This window comes from Penaeus vannamei, chromosome 39 (genome assembly GCF_042767895.1).
Source record: "Penaeus vannamei isolate JL-2024 chromosome 39, ASM4276789v1, whole genome shotgun sequence".
Classification (NCBI taxonomy): Eukaryota; Metazoa; Arthropoda; class Malacostraca; order Decapoda; family Penaeidae; genus Penaeus; species Penaeus vannamei.
Window position 1 is genome coordinate 902,404 of NC_091587.1, and position 25,000 is coordinate 927,403.

At 36.6% G+C, this 25,000-nt stretch overlaps 3 protein-coding genes and 1 long non-coding RNA gene across 6 annotated transcripts in view; 1 reads left to right on the plus strand and 3 right to left on the minus strand.

Annotated features, from left to right (window-relative positions):
• LOC113807621 (zinc finger-containing ubiquitin peptidase 1) overlaps positions 1-2,555 on the minus strand; it is a 36,064-nt gene extending 33,509 nt beyond the window's left edge. For both annotated transcript variants that reach the window (XM_070116575.1, XM_070116574.1), the window contains exon 1: positions 2,407-2,555. The gene's annotated coding sequence lies outside the window, so the exon portion shown is untranslated. The remainder of the gene's footprint in view (positions 1-2,406) is intronic.
• A 967-nt stretch (positions 2,556-3,522) lies between these two features.
• Cdc45 (cell division cycle protein 45) lies at positions 3,523-20,562 on the plus strand. 2 transcript variants are annotated; one of them, XM_027358928.2, is made up of 14 exons: positions 3,523-3,661; positions 4,215-4,367; positions 5,467-5,604; positions 6,419-6,490; positions 6,886-7,038; positions 9,891-9,952; positions 10,074-10,235; positions 10,963-11,094; positions 12,013-12,273; positions 12,397-12,535; positions 13,427-13,632; positions 14,004-14,080; positions 14,210-14,291; positions 19,875-20,562. In XM_027358928.2, exons 1-13 carry the CDS (start codon positions 3,611-3,613, stop codon positions 14,272-14,274), a joined length of 1,671 nt encoding a protein of 556 aa, XP_027214729.1. In that variant the 5' UTR covers positions 3,523-3,610; the 3' UTR covers positions 14,275-14,291; positions 19,875-20,562. The 2 variants fall into 2 exon arrangements, with proteins under 2 accessions (XP_027214729.1, XP_027214728.1); XM_027358927.2 differs by lacking the exon at positions 19,875-20,562 and having other exon boundaries at positions 14,210-15,856.
• LOC138860095 (uncharacterized) lies at positions 20,494-22,019 on the minus strand. Its single transcript, XR_011398256.1, has 2 exons — positions 21,411-22,019; positions 20,494-21,371 (listed from the first exon to the last, which is right to left on the minus strand). It is a non-coding gene; the product is annotated as an uncharacterized lncRNA (long non-coding RNA).
• Positions 22,020-24,654: 2,635 nt separating this feature from the next.
• LOC113807617 (uncharacterized) overlaps positions 24,655-25,000 on the minus strand; it is a 4,915-nt gene continuing 4,569 nt past the window's right edge. Inside the window, exon 2 of the mRNA XM_027358923.2 lies at positions 24,655-25,000. This exon is cut by the window's right edge and continues 758 nt beyond it. Coding sequence (XP_027214724.2) covers positions 24,949-25,000 — 52 coding nt within the window. The 3' untranslated portion in view covers positions 24,655-24,948.

Genomic DNA, 25,000 nt, shown 5'->3' on the forward strand with positions numbered 1-25,000 from the left:
AGAAAGAGAGGAAAGAAAGAAAAATCATAGCAGAGTACTTCCAGACATTGAGTATGAAGCTCTATGGCTTAATGAAATATATGTAAAACCAACGGAAAATTCACACCCGAGTGCTTTGTTTTAAATGGTCTACAAGTCCTACAAGTCTTTCTGAGTGTGTCACACGGTTGGCCTTAAAAGCAGAAATTTTTATGCCTGACTTGCACTTTTACGGATTCCTTTAGTAAATTTGGTAAATTCTTGGTTTGTGACAGCCATGACTTTCACTGTTAAGATGCATGTTTTCTTGTTTATTTTGATGCGACTGTACTGAATCCAATGTTATTTTCTGCTAAATTGGTTTCCAAGTTAACATCCACCCCCACCCCCTCACCATCACATCTCTCTAGAGTGAGAGGCCACAATCATATAACAATGCACTTGATTCTTGCTGTCTGTAGGACATTTTGGAGTATAAAACTATATAATAAGTTATTTTTGTAAACCATTATAAATTATCAATAGCATAACACATTGCTGACAAGGAATCACAACTGACTATACAACTGTTAGCGGTATGGCGAAGGGCAAACAAATAGAAAGTCTACTGCAATGATATCTCTTTCTACCCTCTTCCTAGCTGTTCTACTGCATTTTAACTCAAATTTGTGCAAAGCAGAGCACACAATTAGCAAAATATAACTGAAGTCTACAAATAACTAGCCTGGATGCTACTTTTGACTCATTATAAACTTTGGACCAATAGTATAATCTGGTTATTTCTGGTTATTTTTTGTCATCGCTGAGTTTCAGAACCTCTCTTGCAGGTATCATATTCATATATCATATAATATATATATATATTTGGGGGGGGGGGCATGGTTGATTGGGTATGTTTACGAAACTACTCTTATCTACTCTGATGTGGATGCCACTGGGGTATAATGAGAGGTGCATTGTTAGGGCATTTACATGTGATCCATGATTGTGACTTCCTTGGATATTATATGCTGATATCATTTGCACCTTTTTACAATCCTAACATCAAATCAGATTAGCATATTCACCTAAAATACCTTCATTGTATCTTTTGTGCTGTAATGCTATTCCTTGCATACTTTTATCAACATCTTTCACAATAAACTTGGAAAAGTGCTTTATGAAAATAAACTTTTCATATAATACTGTATCAAATGAATTCATTATAAGAGGCTATGAAAATATATATTATTTAGACTTTTCTGTTTAAAATTACGGGAGAAGTAAAGATTAGAATGATATATGAGATTTGTAATTCAAGACTAACCATATCATTTTATACGTATTAATGCCTTCTGATCACACAAACGATAAAAATGCTTGTTTATCTTAATTATAAAATTGAGAATGAGCATGAGGAAATCACATATGTAAGAATATTTAAGAAATCAAAGCCTATACAGATCCAACTGTACTTCAATTACAAATGTCAGCATACAGCATGTAATACAATTTCTAAATTTGAATAAAAAATCAAACTGACCAAAACTAACTAATAACCAGCGGCAAATGCTATTTATCTCCCTCACGACTTTTGAAAATAAAAACCTACAGGGTATCCTGCATTCTCCAACATCTATATAAAATGACAGCAGTTTTTTCAAATAAAATCCTTTAAAACTGTCCTATATGATTACAAAGTTCAGAAGCTATGACATTTTCTTTCATTACTTACACATTTCTCTACCTAATTACACTCATCTTCGCATAATACTGCATCAAATTAAAGTACAATAAATGCAATAAATTTGTTACGATTACTCTCAAATAAATCTTTGTTCGGTGCTCTCTGATTGCAACAAACACGATACTGCAATCAGCTTCTGGTTTTAAACTGAAACATCATATCTAGTTAAAAGATTTTTAATTGAAAACAGGATTATCAGGATCTATCAACTTGCATAACATCAATTTGTTTCATGAAGTTGAATGATCTTCACAATTTCACTGAAACTCCTTCAAGCCAGAAAGGAATTTTAGCAGCGAAGAAAATTAAGAGGCCTTGTGGGTTTTAAATTCTAATAAACACAAACATTAAAGTGAGAAGTCAAAAAAAAAAAAAATGTTTTATTATAAAATCAAATCGAAATAGTTCGTCCATGGTTCCTTGTCACTGGGGTTTCATATAATATCAAAATTCCCCGTAGTGACAGCCATTACCAATTCCGCATCACAACACAACGGCTCTTGACAGATACACATCACACGGGTATGAGGTTTCCGTGAATGTAGGTCAGGCACTATTGCATGACACCCACTCAACTGCGGCAGTCTGCATGCCAGAGCAAGGAACCACCTTCACGATCGCTCCCCGTATACTTGCTAACATGCGGTTAATCGCCATTACACTCGGATCCATTTTAACTCCCGACGACCAATCAAACTTACCGTCACTAAGAATTCTTCCGGAAGGTCCTCCGTCACTGGTATTCTTAAGAAAAATCCCGAGAACTCCCGGCGGCGACTCCCGCATTGATTTTTGAGCTGCCATCAGCTGTTTTGAACTTCCCATTCTCTGTGAAGCCGAGTCCGTTTTCTGTTATGGGGAAATGACACCGGGAACTATAGCAAAGATCGGAAACTCCGTGTTAATTGTGGGACTCAATAAGAGATGGCCCTGCTATCTGTACGGTTATCGTCTGCATGTATGTCTGGCGGAAATTGTGTTTTAAGCATGTCAGTTCCGTATTTTGTCTGAATATGTGGCATTTTCATCAGTGATCTACCTCTTCATATGTATACTTGTTATTATCATCAGTACGACTACATAATTTGGTTTTATCAGGCCAGTTTGTTAAACTTGTGGCCTGACTCAATGAATATTCACTATATACGGGCATGTATATACACAGAAATAAATGGATATCTGTATTTCTGATAGATATACATTTATCTTTCTATCTATCCAGAAGATATGGATATCTAGACTGATAGATATGTATTTATTTCTGTGCATATGTTTGCATGTCCGTGTAATTAATATTCAATGGGTTGGACCTCACACGATTTTGCATAGTTCCCATATGAGATCAGGAAACCCATTATGGATCTAGAAACTTCCGATTGATTTCACATTTTATGATATTAGTTCTGCTATGAGAGGCAATATGACGCACCATGCATTTATGAATAAATAAATAAATGTCATTCGTTATTCTCTTCTGTAACTCTGTAATACTCATTATAGATGGTGCTGACCGAGTGTTGCGTTGCACGATTAGTTCAACAATTTCCACGTCTTTTAAATCTTTCATATACAGTAATTGATTCAGAGTGAGTTTCGATTGGACAATCTCTTCAGGATGACCAATCACAACCCGTCGTGTGCGGATGACGTCATAGGACATTGGCGCCAAATTCCTCCCGAAACAATTTTGAGTTCCCATCAGCTGTTCCGACCTCTCCGTTTTCTATGGAGGAATTCCGTTTTCTGTAATTGTTTATCCAAGGCGAGTTCTGATTGGTCGAAATCTCGGGAAGTAGCCAATCACAACTCGCCAAGGAAAGTGACGTCATAGAATGTTGGCGCCAAAATCTGCCGAAAGCATTTGTAAACAAGCGCGAAGGAGTTTCACATGCAAGTGTTGCAAAAATGCTGGTTTCTGACCTCCGGAAGGAATTCTACGACGTGATTAGAGGAAAGGTACATTGCACAAGACACTAGGCTTGAGAGTAAATGACTTACACACAGAGGATTCATTAAAAAAGACTGAAAGAAAGGTTAATAAGAAACTTTGCAATCCAACCGGGTTATCAAGTGATTGATCGCAAAGATTTTGATCGGATTTTATGAACTTATTTCGTTTATTTCTGTGTAAGATTTATTTAATTTCTCTCATTCATGGTTCTAGTGTATCTAATGGGTTTGGTATGTTACGTGTTTATGCCTTAACTATGTTTTTTATTTTCCTTTTCAAATGATTTTGATAATATAAGATCTCGGTAGGCCTATGCATAATAAAATTGATGTAAAGAAGTAAAATACAGAAGAAAATGAGAGGGAAACATTAATAACTTTGATAAAGATATTCAGGATATTTTAGAATTATTCTTCACCATATTAGAACTTTAAAGGGAAAAAAGACATTTAAATGGAAGTAATACTTATGAAATTTATTTGTTCTTTGTATATGATGCTTTAATATGTTTTGTGAATGTTTTAACCTACATACAGGGTTTGTTTTCCCCCACCGCAGCGCATCCTTGTTCTCGCACATTTCGACATTGATGGCATATGTGCGAGCAAAATCCTACAGTCTCTCTTCCGCACCGACCACATCCTGTACACAGTCGTTCCTGTCAAAACGCGAACAGATCTCATAAATGCCTATCAACAACATGCTGAACAGGTATGCATTTTACCGAATCATGTGGTGAGCTTTTGACATTCATGATTAGGGGTAAGATGGGTAAATATAGAATTATCAGTTAATGAAAAATTTTATAAATTATTTTGAAGATTATTCATAAAATGAAAAATTGAATTGGTATATGTTCATTATATAGGCCTACATAATCTGGTAATTATTGACAGTATGGACGCACTTCCCAGAGACCAAGTCCCTGTCTATATGTCGCAAATTTTATTGAACATTTCCAAATTGCTGTGACTGGGGATGCCATTTAGGCCTAAGAGGAGGGTTGATAGGGGGGGGGTTCTACCTCTAAAACCCCCAGGGAAAGATTGTTTTCACCTTGGTATGCACAGCAAGATAGAGCTGAAGCTTGGGAGGATCGAGTGGACTTGGGCTGTGTGGCGGTGCTTTTCGTGACCATTTTCTTTTATTTATGGCGGTACTGTCTGCAGGTTATTTTTTGTATGGAGGACTATAACTTTATGCCTTCTATAAGAATATAATCTTCAATTTTCCTTAGCTTAAAACATTCGTACCATAAAGATTAATCTGGTAAAAGTTTAAGAGCGATGTGCATAGATTGAGGGAAATGGACACCGCCATCTTATAGAGCGGAAGATATAGAGTAGGATACATCAAAGTTCTCAGATCAGTGGGTGTATGGCTAGATCCACAGTGTTCTTGGATCCTATTTATTTTCATTTAGAAAACCTTTCTATCTTAGTAATGTAAACACACAATTATTGGGCTTTGGCATCACTGAAGTTGAACAAAGTAGAGGTGCATTGTCAAGCAGCCATGATCCCTGTGCTGACAAACCACAAGAAACCTCCATATCTATTTTAGTAAGATGGAAATTTGGCTTCTTCCTGTTTGATAATAGATTGCTAAGGAGGCTTTCCAGCTCATTAATTTGGCAGGATGTTTGTTGTGGAGATTTGTTGGCCTGACAGTGGTTGCATCAATGAGCATAAAGCCACTGGTTGATATACAGGGGTTTTCTAAATGTTTCTGAAAAAGAAAAAGAATATATGTACAGTAGTTTTTTTTTTTTAGATTTAGACCCCACTACAATATCTGTTCTTATCCTCAGATTAAGCATATCATCTTGCTAAATTGCGGTGGATGTGTAGACATTGTGGACATTCTCCAACCGCCAGAAGATATCATCTTCTTTGTAGCTGACAACCATAGACCCCTTGATATCTGCAATATTTACAATGCTGATCAGGTAAGCATACTGTGAGAGTTTAGGAGAATTAATAAAAAGACTGAAGAGACTATTGATCAAAAATGGAACCATCAGTGTTTTGCTATTTCAGTTATTACCAGCAAATTAATTCTTTAATTTAAATTGTTTGGATATCCTAAGTGTTGAATATGAAATTTTGATCTTTCAATTCTTCTGAGAAAGTCTGTCTGCTTTTCATCTATTTCATCAATGGGAAATTAGTAGCAAGAACAACTTAGTTTTGATTATTGTGTATTGGTATTTTGTCTGAAATTCTTTGAACCTCAGCATGGCATTTCTAGCATAATCATAGCAGGGAGAAGTACTTTTATAGAAGGATTTTTTAGTTGTGATCTGACATATGGGTTGATGATACACCCTGGAAATTTATAGTCAAATAAGGAAGCAATCTACACACTCCTGCCTGAATGTATAACTATGTTAGTTGGTACACTGCTGCAGCATCAACAAACACAGGGACAGTAGTGGATGCTGTGTGCAAGAATGTTAAAAAGAATGTTTCTTTCTATTACAATTTTTATGTAAACCCTTTTCCATTGCACAACCCTACAGAATGTTATGTAAAAAGAAATAGTCTTCAAGTACAAAACTTTGGCCAACCACAAGAATTGATAAAATAGAACTACCAGTTAGATACTGAAGAGAGTTTACTTTTCATTTGTCACATTTTGTTCATTGTTATTTACACATGTACTATTATGGACTTGTAGAATTTCCAGATCTAGATATACATTATGTATACACACATTTATGTCGGAATATATGATTTATGTTTTCAATTCTTCTGCTACAGGTCCGAATCTTGACAAAGTTAGGAGACGATGAGGAAGTTCCAGCGTTTGACGATATCTTCCGAGAGGATGAGGTGAGATCTTGAATTTAATTAGTTTTAATCATGGTTGCTACTCATTTGATATGTATCTGATTTATGATTTTCAAGGTATCAGATCTTTTTGATTATATATATTTTTCTCTTATGCAAAGGATCTGTCTTGTATCAAGGCTAAGACAATTCTTGCAATGCTTGTATTTTATGTTTTACTTGTTAACCTCTTTGCATATATGTGTTCAAGTTTAACTCCATATTTTGTTGCACAGATTACAGGAAGAGATTTAACGTTTAAAAGTGATATTCAAGGTTTTTGTATCGTCATGATAGAATTGCGTATTTATTGTAAATGAAATAGAATTGAAAATTTCTTTTAGTTGTAAGGTCTGTCTTGAAAATGCTAGTCTTTAATTCTTATTTTGATACCGCAGAGTGATGAGGAAGAGGAGAGTGATGAGGAGGGGGGCAAGAGGCAGAGATTTGACGAAGCGGCTCTTGAAAGGCGAAGAGCAAGGCGGCAGTGGGAACAACAACGTCACAAGATTTTATTTGATTATACACAGTTCTCATACTTTGGAAGCTCGGTAAGAAGTGAATGTTCAAGCAATTTTTATTATTATTATTATTATTATTATTATTATTATTATTATTATTTTATTGATGCTGAATGGTGAAAATACAAATTGTTTAAGGCATACTTTTTGTCATTATCAACTTTTAACTTTCACACCTTATATTTCCGATACAAGTTAAAATCTAAAAATATGAAAATTTATATTGAATTCAGTAAGTTCAAATAGAAAGATGCCTTTCACAACAATTTGATGCAGTCAACAGTGCTTTAATGTATTTGACTCCAGTGCTGATGGGTAAAAATGTTTGGCAAGTGGACATAATAATGGGATTGTTAGCACGCATTGGCAGTTTCCCCTGTTTGCGCCCAGATCGATCGGTAGTTTGCGAGCGACATTTGGCATCTAAAAGCTTTTATTTTGCTATAATTTATAAAAATATTATAATTTTGAAGGTTTACCTTCATTATAGATGCCATTGCCTTTACCATATAAATGAAGCTGCTACTATCAGAGAAAAATAAACTCCGTCCGGCGAGCCAGGGACGCGGGAATGGGCATGATGTGATGCCATCCGTTTTTCGGTCTACAACAGCCATGGCATGTACGAACATGCCACCTGTTGGCTACGGGATAATGTAAAGGAAATGAGGATTGGCTGCTTATCAGTATGCATACTGTAATAATTACTTTTTATTGTCCTTCAAATTATCCTCAGATGCTGAAATATGACCAAGGGTATCATTTAGTGTTGGTGGTGGAGGGAACTGGGAAGGCAATTGACCTCCTAGATTCTGATTACCCCCCTATCTGGGTTGTGCCCCAGAAACTAGTTGTACTCACTTTCCTCACCAAACTAAAGGGTTGTTTATATTTTCCTCCATGAGGGTAACAACACATGTGGTGGAAAAACAATGAGAAACTTTGTAAGGCACCATGATAGGGCAAGGCAGGAGGCTGAAGTGAGATATGGCAGGAGAGGCTAAATAGATTAATTAAAGCTCAGGGAAGGTTTCATTGCAATTTCTCTGAAAGTACCCCCACCCCCAATTCCTTGCTCATTGTTATCATGGGGGAAAGCTTGAGAGATGGAAAGTGAGGCCCAATATAAGGGATTATTCCTACATTGGACCTCAGCCCTTGTCTCAGCTTATTTTGCATGTTCTTTTCTTCTGCTGGTTTCCTTTTCCTTCTCTTCGGTATTCTCTTGGTAATTAGGCTCGCTTTTATCCCTTGTGGGCAGACTGCTTCTTTTCCTACTTATTTCAAGCCCACCAGGGCCCCATATTAGGGACATTAGGGCTTGCTACTTTACCAGCTAGGCTATCTAAATTTGATATCTCTGGTTTCCTAACCCTTGCCTCTCCGTTGACCATGGCTTCAACCACTGATACTAATACCCCCTCTTAGATGTTTGCTGTCAACTCTCAATTCCGAATCATCCACCAAGGTCAACCTTCAGAATGTACTCTTTCCTCTCTCCGAACATCCTCCACTCCATCTCCTATTGCACAGTCTTCTTCATTGTCTACCCCCTCCCCCCTTATTACTACTACTCATCCTTTTTTTGTCCTCCTCCCCACAGAACTACCTCACTCCATACCAACCCTCACTCTATATGAGGCCAGACAGAAAGGATGCCAACAATTCCAAAACTGTACTTTGCTCTGCTCCCTTCCCATCTTCTCAAGGTGTCTTAACATCTCCTACAGTATCTCTTCCCTCTCCCCCATTCAAATTCCATTTCCAGTCTAAATCCAGATACTCTAATATCTACCAATTCTCCAAAGCCTACGTCTCCTCCTCCTCTTCCTCCCTCTACCTGTCACACCTTGCAATCTAAATGTTCTACCCCATCATCTTCTGCCACAGCCTCTCCTACACCCACCTCTCCCTCCGCTCCTCGGACATCAATAGTTTCCCCTACCTCTCTTCCTCCCACTCTTCCCCAAAACACCCCATCCTTTCCTCACTCCATTTCCTCTTCTTTCCCTTTTACCTTTACCATTCTTCTTTTTACTCACATGACTACCATATGTTGCAATAATGTTCTTCTCCGGATTCTTCCCCTCTTGACATCCTTCCTGTTACATCACCACTTTCCCCTTGTTCCCTTACATCATTCTCTGGACTCATCTACTTCTCCAGCTACTATTTCTACTGGTATTACCTGTTAATTATTTCATTATGGCTCTTTTGCAATTTTCCTCATACAATTTTACTCTCCCTTCCTCAGACACATACTCTCCATTTTTTCTAATCTCCCTATACCCTTAACCCCTTCCCTTCTTTGCCCTTTCCCTACCATTCTATCCTGCAGCGTTCTACAACCTATGACATACAAATTATTAACTCTCTATTTATCCTTTTTTCTACAGTACTTTACCATAGTTATATGACCTTTAATATTCAGCACGTTTGTTTGCTTTAACCATTAACCATTCTCAGAAAGTACATGTCCATAAAGGATTTGTATAATTATAAATATCATCATCATTATCACTATAATCCAAAATCTACCTCATTATGAAGAATATGAGGAAAACTTTTCCTAGCCAAACTCAATAATACATGTATAAATGTGAGCTCATTGAGGGGAGTGAATGTATACATTCTCCTGGAATCTGAACCCAGATTTGTAGTGTATATATACATGCATCCTATCAGCAGTGGCTTTTTTATACTTAATTTGTGAAATTAAAAATGAATATACATTGGAGTGTTGCATATCGAGTATTACTGTGTCTTAAACTTGACGTAGCAGTATCTTTAGTATATTCATATTGTTTGTTGGAATACTCGGAAGTAAAGATCTGTTTTAGATCATTCTTCACGTATTATAAGCATTATTTTTTACTTTACAGACTGCTTCCTTGATGTTTGATATTGCCTGGAAACTTTCCAAAGATTCCAATGAATTACTATGGTAAGATATATATAGTTTATTTGTATATACTGAATATCATGTCACATTTTTTTACTTTTTGAAATTAATTTGAAGTATGTTCTCTTTCATCTTTAATTTTGTTCTCTTTTTTACATGACAGGTGGGCCATTGTAGGGGAAAGTGAATTATTAATGTCAGATAGAATTGAGCAAGATAAGTACCTATTGGTTGCGGCAGAACTACAGAACCATGTCTCGCGTCTAAATCACAAAAGTCAAGATGAACAACCACTTGATTGTTTGAGGATCACATTTGAAAAAGAGTATCCTTTTGTCTTGATGGTGGCACCATTGTTTTTATTTATTTATTTATTTATTTATCTATTTCATTTTTTTTCCCTATCTTCTCGGTATAGTCGTTCCCAACAATTTTCTTTCCTGCAAAACAAGAATTTAGTGATATTTGCAAGGTATAAGGGTCTTTACTTTGTCCTTGTAATCTAGTTTTCTCAAATTTGGGTATGTAACATATATTTTTGTGGTTATACAGAGGGAAATGTTCATAGTGTGGGAAAGTTTTCAAAAGGTATTGCTGGGATTTGCTAATGATTGAAAACAAATGTAAATAGTGATTTACAAGAAATTACCTAAAACCTCTATTATATTATATGTGAGCAGATCATAGATAATATTAACCATTTATAGTTTTTTCCTCCATATTGTAGTTAAGGTTAAAGGGAGCATAGAATGGAAAGGCCTAGGAAGCAAAATATTTTAGAATAAGTAGAAAATCCTGAACAATTGACATCTTAGAATATTAAAAAATTCCAATAATTTTTTACCTTCAACATGTTAGGCATGTTTAGCTGTAATTTAACATTTTGAAACTCCATTTTCCTGTCTTTTTTTGCTTATTTATTTATTCATTTATTATCAAGAAACCCAAGATTATATTGACTTGCTTCCCTAGTCATTCAGCATTAGCATTTTGAATCTCTTGTTGATGCAGTTATCAACTTGATACGAGATATATTCCTTAGCAATTTGTAGATTACAGCTGGGCCTTTATCGTCACTGGAGTTTAGTGGAGAGTATGCGACACTCACTCTATACTGCCACCACTCTGAGGCTGTGGACCTTGAAAGGAGAGAAGAGACTGCATGAGCTTCTGGCAGAAATGGGGTAAGGAATGCATTTTGTGACTCGTATGTGAGAGCATGTCTGCAGTGCTTTTATTTTTTATTTATTTTTTTCCTTCCTTCCTTACTCTTGGTTACCTTTTTGCAGTGCACGCCTCTTTGTTTATAAATCAGTCACTGGTCATTGGTCACCGTGGAAATTAGAAATATTATCTTTCAGTGATCAAGAGCCAGTGTACTGTGCACACTATTTCTCATTATATAAAAAGCTTTTGGAGATAAAAAGGTAACTTATAGAAATGGTCCGTTTTGATTAAGGCTATGCATTCTTGTAAGAATGAACTGTTCTTTAGCAAATATACTAGTTATTAAATTTTGTCTACTTTTGTTTATTTGTATTTGATAATTTCATTGCTTTTAAACAAGTTGTCAGCAGATTAGAGCCACCTTACACTACAAGACATTTGCTTTCTAATTGACATAGAGTTTGCCAACTCTGGAAGGCTGCATTTGTACATCCAGCATTCCTGTACCCTTTAATAAACCTTGATGAATGTAGCTGACAGCACACAAGCCATTTAGACATTTTTGTTGATACACAGCAGGTAACATTCCCTGTACTATTTTACCATCCTTGATGGCTGCATCAGCACAGAAAACTAAGCTGTCATGTATATTTTGACTCCTAGATGTAATAGGCAGCCATAATTTATGTAGATATAATATAAAACTTTGGCAGGGAACATGTTTATATAATGACAGAATACTCAAGATACAAATATTTAATGATATAAAAAAAAAACTAATATTTATTGTTGTTAAACTGCTGTATTTCATGTCATTTTGTACAAAAATATTTAAAATTAATTTTAGATACAGCACATTTTTTACCTTCCATGTTTCATACTTTAACTATTTGAGTTCATGTTTGTTTAAAATAACCTTATTTGATTTTCAACAGACTTCCTTTGTCGCAGTGCAAGCAAAAATACTGCGGAATGGACGTTGCACTTCGTAAGGAACTTCAGTCCCTCTTAGAATCAAAGGCAGAAAAGTATGGTTTAGACAATCTTCTTTTTGCATCATTTACTTTGTCACACGGATTCCGAAGTAAATACAGTGCCTCGGACTATGTGTATGCAACATTAGCTTTATTGGAGACACCGGAAGATGAGAAAACAGCAGCTGATGCCTTTCTGGATGTTTCAGATAGCCTTAGCATGTAAGTGTTAAGTTATTAGGTTGATGATATTGAGTTGGAGTGAATATTTGTATTTTCATGTGAAATATTAACGCTTACCTTAAGTAGCAGGTATGGTACTAAGGCATAATTTCTAACTTTTAGTACGAAATTATCGCTGCTGGAGAAGGGCATCGAAACCAGCAAACAGCAGCTAGAAGCAGTGTATCGGCAAATGCAAACATTCCTTGACATGAACCAAGTGATATCTGCAGGACCTTTCCTTTATGCTACTGTTATTGAGGTATTTGAAGTATGCGGTATACTGTTTTTTGTGATATAATCAAAGATATCAAACTTGACCAAATATTTTGCCTAAAATACATTAACTGGTAATTTTGTCATTGTTGCACTCAAGGATGCATGCAAGTGAACCCATATTACACAACATGAAATAATCCTATGAAATTTGATGTTTTCTTATTAATAACTAATATTTACTGATTATCCAGTGTCCGTGTATATAGGTTTGTCTTCTGCTGAGAAGTATCTTTCTTTTATGTGTAAAATTAAATAACTAGAAAAGACTGTCTTGAAGTTATGATTTTTATTTGAGAGGATTAGAGATGCTCCTTGACTTACAAAACATATATTGAAAATATTAGGTTAATAATGCACCAATTCACTTTTTTTGCCCTTGTTTTGGTCACTGAGTAGATGCAGTTCTACAAAAAATTGCATTTTTTAAATCTATTTAGCTTAAAAAGGGTGGGGGGTTAATACATATGTTACAGTTACACAAAGTCACCTAAGGTTTTATCTAGATCCAACCTAACACATTATTTAAATACTGGCAATACCTATAAAAATTGTCTCTCTGATTATGTGGGAGATAGAAAGCTGTGTTGAAAGAGTATCATGCTATATGTCACTAAGATTCTTCTGAATGTTCATTGCATTTGCACTATTACAAAGTGAAAACACATTAGATATGAGGGAGTGCAAGGACAATACTTTGCAAAGATATATTAGTTTATTTTTCATAGCTAATTTCTCTCTCTGTCTGATTGTGTCAGTGATATTTAAAAGCGTTTAACTTCATTCAGTTTCAAAATCCAGCTCATTTTGCGGTGAAAGGTCACATATAACATGAGAAAAAAATGTGGGGACTAATCTTGATAACTATTATTTTCAGGGAACTCCAGATGCCAAGTTCTTTTCTTCCCCGCATTGCATCTCCCTCTTAGCGCGATTTACTTTGAGGGCGCACGTAGCAATATCTCGAAGTAAGAAGTCTCGCTCATTGCCGCTCATCATTACAACTCCAGATGTGAAAACCTCCGAGTCTAACATGTGTCTTGTTTGTGGAATTCCACCGGTCTCTGAAGAATCTCCAAGAAAGTAAGTATGCAGGGGTCATTTATGTCATAGAAGCATAGTAGCAAAAATGACAAAAAATCATCAGACACTTTTGTAAGGTTTGATGACCAGTGATTGATTTCTTTTTTTTTATATTTTGCCAAATAACCATTTTATTTCTCTTTTCCAGCATTGTTGGTATTGTCATTAATTGCTATTTAGTGAAATGTTGGATAAAAACTCTTGCAGTAGTACCATTTGTGATGTTTTAAAAGTTTTTTTTTATATATATAATTTTACTTCTTTCTATGTCTTGCCTTAAGTTTCTGTATGAAAGTAATTTATTTCTGATTGTGAAATGCCTTTCTAAAGAACTGAATGAAAATTGGTTCTTAATATCCACTTCTTTTCAGTTTCTTTGGAAAAGCCTTTGAACAAGCTGCAGATAAAACTGGTTCCAAAGCTGAATTAGAATTTTTTGATACAAATAGTAAGTACTGTACTTGATTATCTTGATTTCAACTTCAAATTGTGAGAATGGATATAGTTGACGTGTAGTAGACTGCCTTCACCCTGTTTTTTACTGCTAATCTAATCTGTCGTCTGGTTTTCTCAACAGTTATACGACTGAGTGTGGATGACCGTAGTAAGTTCTTTGATGCTCTTATCTCACTACTCAGCTAAGGGTCTTATGACTTATGGTTAGTATTTCATTAAGAAGCAGAATGTGAAGATCTTTATTCAAAGTAGATTAGTACTTAAAATTTTGATATCATAACACCTTTGTGAACAGGTTTTGAATCTTCAAATACTTTATTTGTGTTTATTAGAATTTTCAGTGTAGAATAAATTTATTTATACCATGCCCTTTTTCTAATTTGTCTCAGAAGTGCAAAACAAATATTAACTGTGGTAGGCCATTGGCATAGACATATAATGTATATTTTAAATGTTTTTATGCTTTATTTTTTCATCTTTTACATAAATTTTTGTTAGAACATTTAAATTGATAAGCAGATGATTTGTAAAATAATCCAAGCATTAAGATCTATCTTGTCACCCTGAATGAGATTGAAGAAACTTTAAAAGACACTGAATTTTCGTTAATGTTTTTAACCATTTGTGTGTGAAAAGAATTGATAATCAGCAACCTATGAATGAAAATTTTCCCAGTGAATTTGGTAAGTAGAGAGGATATATCATGACTTGTAGAATAAGTATTTTTATGATCAAAATGTAGACAATGAACAGTCCTTATATTTCATGAGGCAAGATAATTCCTTGATCATTTTTATTTTATTTGGTTACTGATTTAATTTGCTTTTATATAACAAATGCTATATAAAGTAAATGGTTTGAGAAAAGGGATTTATATTTCTTCTGCTTAAGAATACTTGTTTTCACTTAAAAAAAACAAAAACAAAGTATCTGTTACACATAATGGACTACAGTGTAGTATGACAGTATGTAAGAAGCCCAGTGGAAGAAGCAAAATATAGTCATTTACAAAACAAGGTCAATAAATTTCAGACTAGGTGCAAAACATCAGCCACACAGTTAGACCATAATCTATGAGACAAAACGAATGATTTCAAAAGCGCAGGGGGACTGGTTTACGTTTATAGTGTCTGCAATTATATATTGTATTAAACTGTGATATGCAATTGGTATATTCTGTATATTATATGCTTCATCATTAATGAATTGTCTTTCTATATTATGCAACCTTCTTGTTTTTGTTTGTTTATAACATTTGTGGAGTTCAGTTTTTGTATTTGTAAAAACGTTGCTTACTGCTTTAATTAGATGGGTCATTATTTTTATATAAACTCTCATTAGTCATCATAGTTATTAACTAGCAATGCTTATTATATAGATAGAAGGGTGAAAAAGGTATTTTTATGCTTTTAACCATTACCAGTGATAATCTCTAATCACAGCTTTACTCATTCATTGGCTTGACCTTCAGTTGTCACTTTTAGCAGATAAGCCGCATTATACATTAGGCACAGCAGCTACTATTGTATAATTTTCAGTATCGTTACATATTTATTGTAATATTTTTACATGTACAAATTGGGTATCATAAAATATTTACTATTCATATAAAAATAATTGTGTTTTGGATTGAATGGGTGCTTTATAAATATATAGAAAAAATGATAAAACTAAGCCTTGGTGTGTTGACCCATTATGTGCCTGATTTAGTTTTCAGGAAGGATGTATTGTGTATATACAGTATTTTAATAAATTTATATGAACTTCATGATTACGCTCATCCATAACCTTTCAAGTTCTCATTCATTTTGTTGTAGCATAGTTGGTTCAGTCTAAAAGTTAATGGGGCTTTTTACCCATTGTCTTGCCAAGTGAGCAAAGTTTTCTTTGTGATAAATGGATATTTATAGACATTGAAGTTAAAGTCTAAATAATATATGTGTTTTGATGACTTCATTCTCTTCCCTTCCTTTTAAATCTAGGTCATAATCTCGCTTTACATTAGTAGGTAAAGTAATGTGCTAGATTATTGTAAATATTCAAATGAAAAAAATAATACTTGTACTGCATTTCGCAAATACCAAAAGATTTCATGTACTATGGCCAAGAATTCTCTCTAATGGGTATGGAGGGGATATAGTCAATAGGTGTGCTATGGGGCAAGTAATCTATGACTATGCAGGAGCCAATATATATGGCCACATGTCAGTCTCTGGGATGCTTAGGTTGAGGCTCCCATAATGCGAACATCTGTGTTACAAGTGATAAAGCATTTTATGATTGGTTTGGTATCAGATTGCATGACAAAATTTCTCTCTTGGGATCCTTCTCTAGATATACTCATTGCCCCTCCTTTTGATGTGCCCAGACCTGAATTGCATCCCTCAACTTGCATACATGCATTATCCATCTAATAAGCTCGTTCTTAAATAAGTCTCTTATATAAGTAAAATGCACCATCTTTAGCTCAGCTTCCTGTCTTTTTGTTAGTGCTGTCTCTGTGCTGTTCAACATTGCTGGCCTCACCACTGTCTCATCCTTGTGGAAACCTTTCTTGTCACATGATTCCTGCCACCTTTCTCCAGCCACTCTCCAGCATAAACTATCTTCTTCACTTCTGTTCCACAATCTGGTCCTGTTTACTTTCAAACCCTTCGTATTCAGTGCATCCCTCCATCTCCAGCTCTTTTTCAATTTCTCATATCAAATCACCACATCATCTGCAAACAGCATAGTCCATGACTACTCTTGTATCAGTCTTGTCAGCCTGTCCTTTACTACTGAAAAAAAAGGGCCCACAGCCAATCCTTGGTGTAGTCCCACTTTCACTGTGAAATGTTTGTCATTCCTGCTACACACCTTACTGCTGTCTTACTGTCTTCATACACATCCTTCCTACTTTCACATACTTTACTGCCACTCCCGACTTTCTCATACAATGCCATAACTACTCTCTAGGCACCTTATCATAATCTTTCTCCTACAGAGACACAATGCAAACCAGTTATTCCCTGTATTTTCCATTGTCGTTCTGTAGGCAACTATTCTGTCATCATAATTCTCTCAAGCCGAGGTTTTTCTCTCGCTACCTATTACAACGCTGTCCTTCGATAAGCTCCTTTCCCTTTTTCCCAAGAAGTCTCAGCATATCCCCCAGTATTTCTACCCCCTATCCCATTCAAATTCTTTTACCGTTCTAAATGCAGATACTCCAATCTGTACGACTTCCCGGTGCCTATCCCCTTTTCATTTTACCTGTCCCATCGGTCAGTCTAAACGTTCCACTCGATCTTCTACCACATTCTCTCCTACACCCACCTCTTCTGCTCCTCGGACACCTCTCTCCTCTTATTAAAAAACCTTCCTTTCTCAGACCTCTCCACCCAACTCCCCTCCATCTTCCATCCTCCCCTTACCATCTTCCTCCACCTTTCCATCTGCACCCCCCTTTACCCATTATCCTTTCCACTCCTTCCTATAGATAAAGTCACGTGATTACCTTTTGTCAGAAGTGTCCTCCGGATCCTTCGCCTTCTGACATTCTTCCCGTTACTTCACCTCCTTTATCTCCTTCCCCGGGTTATTTTCCGACACCCATTTCTACCGATTTTTACCCCTTGATTGCTTTATAGTGGCTTTAACACCGTTCCTCACGAAGAAAAGGTATGAATGAGACTGGATATCTTCACAATACAAGAGATGTATTTGACCGGTTCCGATTACGTCTTCATCATGTATTTCTCATGAAGACGTAATCGAAACCGGTCAAATACATCTCTTGTATTGTGAGGATATCCAGTCTCATTCATACCTTTTCTACATTTGTCAACATGGATACGATTCACCGCTCCTCACACAATGTTCCTCTTCCTTCCTCAGACGCATAGATACTCTCAATATGATCAAATCGCCCTTCGCCCTTAACCTCCTACTCACTTGTACTAATCCCGCCTTACTCCATTTGCCGCCCCCTCCCTCTTTACCCTTTTTACTGCTGTACTATCCAGCAGCGCTCTACATCTTACTGTTTATCCTAACCATGATATCTTTATCCTTTTCGCACTGTTTGTCCTACTCATAAAATCTTTGCTCCTTTCGCTACTATACTTTACCACAGTACTATCTGGCCTTTGAATTCCAGCATATTTATTTGTTTTAACCTTTAAACATAATCAATTACAGTGGCACAAACAGCGTTAACGGACACAAAACAGATCAGAGAAGTTAAATGCAACAAGGCTACTGCCATTTTTCCTTGAATATAATACCTAGAGACTTTCGAAGACACGTTATAAAAGGATGCCATATTCTCGTGCAGTGGTAGAAGATAATATTCTCATTCAGTGGTAGGGAATAAAACGCTATGATATACAACAAATGGTAGGCTGTTCATATACACTGTACATTGCCTGTGCTTTAGAATATTCCAATTTCTGGCGCACACATTTCGTCTTCAAGGCTTTGTAGGTCATAAATTTTCACGAGAAATTTTACTTGATTTTTTCCATACTATAGTAAAGAGGTTAAGAAAAATAATTTAATGTATTTATGAACCATTATTAATGTCACCAGCGGGCGTTTCCACATTATATTTAGCTCATTTTCGTATTACTGCATCGACTGAAGCACACCACCGACCATGACTCATGAGCAACATTTAAATGTCACATTTTCTTGGCATTTTCTTTACTTGATGTTCATGCAGAAATTGTTTTATCTAATATTCTTTATTTACCTCCGATGGCCGTATTTTTGTTATTTTGTATTACTACAGATGGTTCGATGCCAAAGAAAAGTGTTTAAAACAATATTGAGATATTTTCCATGTTCAAATAAGTTAAGCATGAAAATTGCTGAAACCATCCTAGTACGAACTGATATGATGTGGCAGACAGAACGTCATCGCGGCGGAAATTTCATTCGATGTCACTTCAGCTGGTCTTCTCACTGGGTATCACCAAAGCCATTTGGTGATACCCAGTCACTCTATGTCAAAAGTCACTCTTTGGGACTGTGGCTCCCACAGAGTGACTTTTTAACCTTCAGCCCTACAAGACACTCACTGAATAGTCGTATACTTTCTTTGATAAATCAAGTTTACAGGTTCAATGTCGTATTTTCTAGGTTATACATATAATACATTTTCTATATACAGATGCAGGTGCATTTTAAGTTGTTGAATGTTACATTACTGGCTTGGTAATGTATTTATTGCATATTGTTTTATGCAGTGCAATAAACAAGAAAGTAACGTAGAGAAGCTTATAATAACCAAACTTTGATCCTACTGCAACTGTAATCTAATATTCATCCGTTTATGATAGTGTATGGCCCAATATTATTATTTATATCCGTTTTCTCTATCATCTAGTATTTAGATAAAGACAGAACTGCTGCTACGCAAAAGCCAGCAGCTCTGCCCAACAGCACCGTGTTCCGATCGCCCTGCAGCAAAAGCAAAATTAATTCAATCTCAAGATCCGGGATCGTCCGACTAATGTCCGTCATCATAATACATCCAATGCTATTATAGTCGGGCAATGGTCTTAATTTTTTTTTTTTTCAGTGTTCCCATCCTTTAAAATCAGCAGTCAATTTTCGCAGCCCCTGAATTGTTGAAATAATAATAAAGATAAACTGCAAATATGACTTCATGTGTCTAATAGCAAATCCACTTTATTGACAAAGCATATATTCTTTGTTTGCGCGACACAAATAACATGCGTATGTAAACATATATTTTCCTGTAATTTTTCCGCTAAAGCAATGGGTAACCCCTGTTTCAGAACCACTGACGTTGGAGAAGCTGGGGATTTACCTGACTGCAAGCGTGCAAATGTGATCCATGGGAGACTGAAGAAAAAAACAAACAAACAAAAATGGAACCCGCATAAATGGCGACGTGAAGAGAATGTGAATGACTTGTAGGACAGCTTCAAATTACGCGGGTAATGAGCGGCAGGTCGGTTCTTTCTTCATATGACGTCTAATGTAGACAAGGTTTGACATCTAGCTGTTGTATGTAATTCTGACGAAAACGTCGTCGAAATCAGTCGTGTCCGTTTCTTTCGCTGTTACAATATGCATTATCATACTCTTTTTCTCCGCATCCGGTTACTGATACATGCACTTCCTTAAAAAAAATAGTGACTACTACATTATTTTCATTCGTGTTTTATGCAGTTTCATCCGGTCCTTCCACAAGTTGAACATACCATTACAAGTTCCAATTGGTTCTAGTATGAATAACTGCACCTACTTTCGTATTTTCACAGAACATTATATGTGAACTGATTTATTTGGTAGAAATATTCTATTATCAAATAGGACTTTTCAGATGCTCACTACAATCTTCTCTGCCAAAATGACGAGTGTAGAGGATAAATTTTAAGGTTAAAAAACAGATTCACTTACAGAATGCTTTATTATTACATACAAAATATGGATAACTATGGTGCGTGTATATTTAATAAATCGAGTCAAGCATGCATCTGATACATGACACAATTACTTTTTTACATTACTATTCTGAATTCAAAGCTTTGTGTAACACGAAAGATAGCTCATATAAATTCGTCAAACATTTAAACACATTTCATACGATTTCCTAATCATCGTTAATTAGTTGAGTCATATGAACTTGTATAAACTGAAAGATCAGGGAGAGTAAACCTAAATTACATAGCCTTAAAGTGATTAATAACACTACTTAATATGTGAAAGCACTTCAAATCCAATATAAGATTAAAGCTGGTATCGCCATACCACCAGGGATAATGTTAGCTATCACACACTATAAATAGAGGTTACTTAAAGGCACTAACAGATAATATCTTAAATAACAATAATAAATAAAATAACATACGTGATGCAAAAAAGTCTCTCAACAAAATTGTAATATAAATCAATGTAATATAAAGAATAAAAAAACAAAGTTCCTAGTAAAAATACTTATGGAATTTCCAAAAGCTTCATTACTAATGAAAATACTTACAGCAATGTCAAAAAAGTAAAAAGAAAAAAAAAACAAATCTGCATTATAGTATAAAACAAAGAAAAAAATGACCATGCCTCGTTGATTGTGAAATCAAGTACAGCAATGGGTAAAAAAAAAATAATTAAAAAGAATAACAAGCTGAAGTAAATTGAACGGTGGATTCTACCAGCATATAACAGCCTTATAAGGATAACCCTTAGAGAAAGAACACCAACACAGGAATAACCCGTGAAAGCGTTGAAAGAAAACCCTCACAGGAATAACCCCTGAAAGTGCAGAAAGAACACTAACACAGGAATAACCCGTGAAAGCACAGAAAGAACACTAACACAGGAATAACCCGTGAAAGCGCAGAGAGAATACCCTCACAGGAATAACCCGTGAAAGCGCAGAAAGAACACCAACACAGGAATAACCTGTGAAAGCGCTGAAAGAAAACCCTCACAGGAATAACCCGTGAAAGCGCAGAAAGAACACTAACACAGGAATAACCCGTGAAAACGCAGAAAGAACACTAACACAGAAATAACCCGTGAAAGCGCAGAGAGAACACCCTCACAGGAATAACCTGTGAAAGCGCTGAAAGAAAACCCTCACAGGAATAACCCGTGAAAGCGCAGAAAGAACACTAACACAGGAATAACCCGTGAAAGCGCAGAAAGAACACTAACACAGGAATAACCCGTGAAAGCGCAGAAAGAACACTAACACAGGAATAACCCGTGAAAGCGCAGAGAGAAGACACTCACAGGAATAACCCGTGAAAGCGCAGAAAGAACACTAACACAGGAATAACCCGTGAAAGCGCAGAAAGAACACTAACACAGGAATAACCCGTGAAAGCGCAGAAAGAACACTAACACAGGAATAACCCGTGAAAGCGCAGAGAGAACACCCTCACAGGAATAACCCGTGAAAGCGCAGAGAGAACACCCTCACAGGAATAACCCGTGAAAGCGCAGAGAGAACACCCTCACAGGAATAACCCGTGAAAGCGCAGAAAGAACACCCTCACAGGAATAACCCATGAAAGCGCAGAGAACGCCCTCACAGGAATAACCCGTGAAAGCGCAGAGAGAACACCTTCACAGGAATAACCCGTGAAAGCGCAGAAAGAACACTAACACAGGAATAACCCGTGAAAGCGCAGAAAGAACACTAACACAGGAATAACCCGTGAAAGCGCAGAAAGAACACTAACACAGGAATAACCCGTGAAAGCGCAGAGAGAACATCCCTCACAGGAATAACCCGTGAAAGCGCAGAGAGAACACCCTCACAGGAATAACCCGTGAAAGCAAAGAAAGAACACTAACACAGGAATAACCCGTGAAAGCGCAGAAAGAACACTAACACAGGAATAACCTGTGAAAGCGCAGAGAGAACACCCTCACAGGAATAACCCGTGAAAGCGCAGAGAGAACACCCTCACAGGAATAACCCGTGAAAGCGCAGAGAGAACACCCTCACAGGAATAACCCGTGAAAGCGCAGAAAGAACACCCTCACAGGAATAACCCGTGAAAGCGCAGAGAGAACACCCTCACAGGAATAACCCGTGAAAGCGCAGAAAGAACACTAACACAGGAATAACCCGTGAAAGCGCAGAGAACACCCTCACAGGAATAACCCGTGAAAGCGCAGGAAGAACACCCTCACAGGAATAACCCGTGAAAGCACAGAGAGAAGACACTCACAGGAATAACCCGTGAAAGCGCAGAAAGAACACTAACACAGGAATAACCCGTGAAAGCGCAGAGAGAATACCCTCACAGGAATAACCCGTGAAAGCGCAGAAAGAACACCAACACAGGAATAACCCGTGAAAGCGCAGAAAGAACACTAACACAGGAATAACCCATGAAAGCGCAGAGAGAACACTAACACAGGAATAACCCGTGAAAGCGCAGAGAACACCCTCACAGGAATAACCCGTGAAAGCGCAGGAAGAACACCAACACAGGAATAACCCGTGAAAGCACAGAGAGAAGACACTCACAGGAATAACCCGTGAAAGCGCAGAAAGAACACTAACACAGGAATAACCCGTGAAAGCGCAGAAAGAACACTAACACAGGAATAACCCGTGAAAGCGCAGAAAGAACACTAACACAGGAATAACCCATGAAAGCACAGAGAGAACACCCTCACAGGAATAACCCGTGAAAGCGCAGAAAGAACACTAACACAGGAATAACCCGTGAAAGCACAGAGAGAACACCCTCACAGGAATAACCCGTGAAAGCGCAGAGAGAACACCCTCACAGGAATAACCCGTGAAAGCGCAGAAAGAACACTAACACAGGAATAACCCGTGAAAGCGCAGAGAGAACACCCTCACAGGAATAACCCGTGAAAGCGCAGAAAGAACACTAACACAGGAATAACCCGTGAAAGCGCAGAGAGAACACCCTCACAGGAATTAACCGTGAAAGCGCAGAAAGAACACTAACACAGGAATAACCCGTGAAAGCACAGAAAGAACACCCTCACAGGAATAACCCGTGAAAGCACAGAAAGAACACCCTCACAGGAATAACCCGTGGAGGCAGAGGAATAACACCAACACTGGAAAAAAAAAGAGAAAAAAAAAAAAAAAAAAAAAATTATATATATATATATATATATATATATATATATATATATATATATATATATATATATATATATATATATATGTATGTATATATGTATATATGTATATATATATATTTGAATTATATTTTATGTATATGAACTGGTTTAAAATAATATAGAATTCCATATTGGACAATACTGCTTAAAGGTGACTCAAACAAGCAGTCAAATATGCAGTTTAGGGAAAAAAAAAGGTATAAAGTTATCCATGAAATTTCAGTTATGATAAAGTGAACTGAAATGGATTTGATTATTTTTCATGAATGGACTGTAATAAATAGCAGTAAAATATACAGTTTATGACTGAGAAGAAAATGTACACAGTTCCCCATGAATTTTCAGTTATAATGAACTGAACTGAAATGGATTTGATCATTATTTCTATAAATGAACTGTAATGAATAGAATTGAATATTTCAAATCTTATTGTGGATCGTGAACTGAATTTTACTGACATGGGAATATCTAATAAAAATGGGGAGAGAGTAAAACAAAAATATACGAGTGACCCATGAATGTGGAATATGGGGAAACCTACACAGGAATAACCCATGAAGGTAAATTGAGGGAATGCTAACATAGGAATAACCCATGGAGGTGGAGAGAGAAAACACCAACATAGGAATAACCCATGGAGGTGGAGAGGGAGAACACCAACATAGGAATAACCCATGGAGGTGGAGAGAGAAAACACCAACATAGGAATAACCCATGGAGGTGGAGAGAGAAAACACCAACATAGGAATAACCCATGGAGGTGGAGAGAGAAAACACCAACACAGGAATAACCCATGGAGGTGGAGAGAGAAAACACCAACACAGGAATAACCCATGGTGGTGGAGAGAGAAAACACCAACATAGGAATAACCCATGGAGGTGGAGAGAGAAAACACCAACATAGGAATAACCCATGGAGGTGGAGAGAGAAAACACCAACATAGGAATAACCCATGGAGGTGGAGAGAGAAAACACCAACATAGGAATAACCCATGGAGGTGGAGAGAGAAAACACCAACATAGGAATAACCCATGGAGGTGGAGAGAGAAAACACCAACATAGGAATAACCCATGGAGGTGGAAATTGAGTCCTTATCACAGGAATAACCCATGAATGTGGAGAGAGGGAGAACACCAACATAGGAACAACCCATGGAGGTGAAAGGTGAGACCCCCGTCACAGGAATAACCCATGAAGGAGGAAAGACAAGTCACAGGAACAAAATTCTAAGGTATCTTCACACCCAGCCCTTCGGCCACTGAGGTCAACCTATTCCTG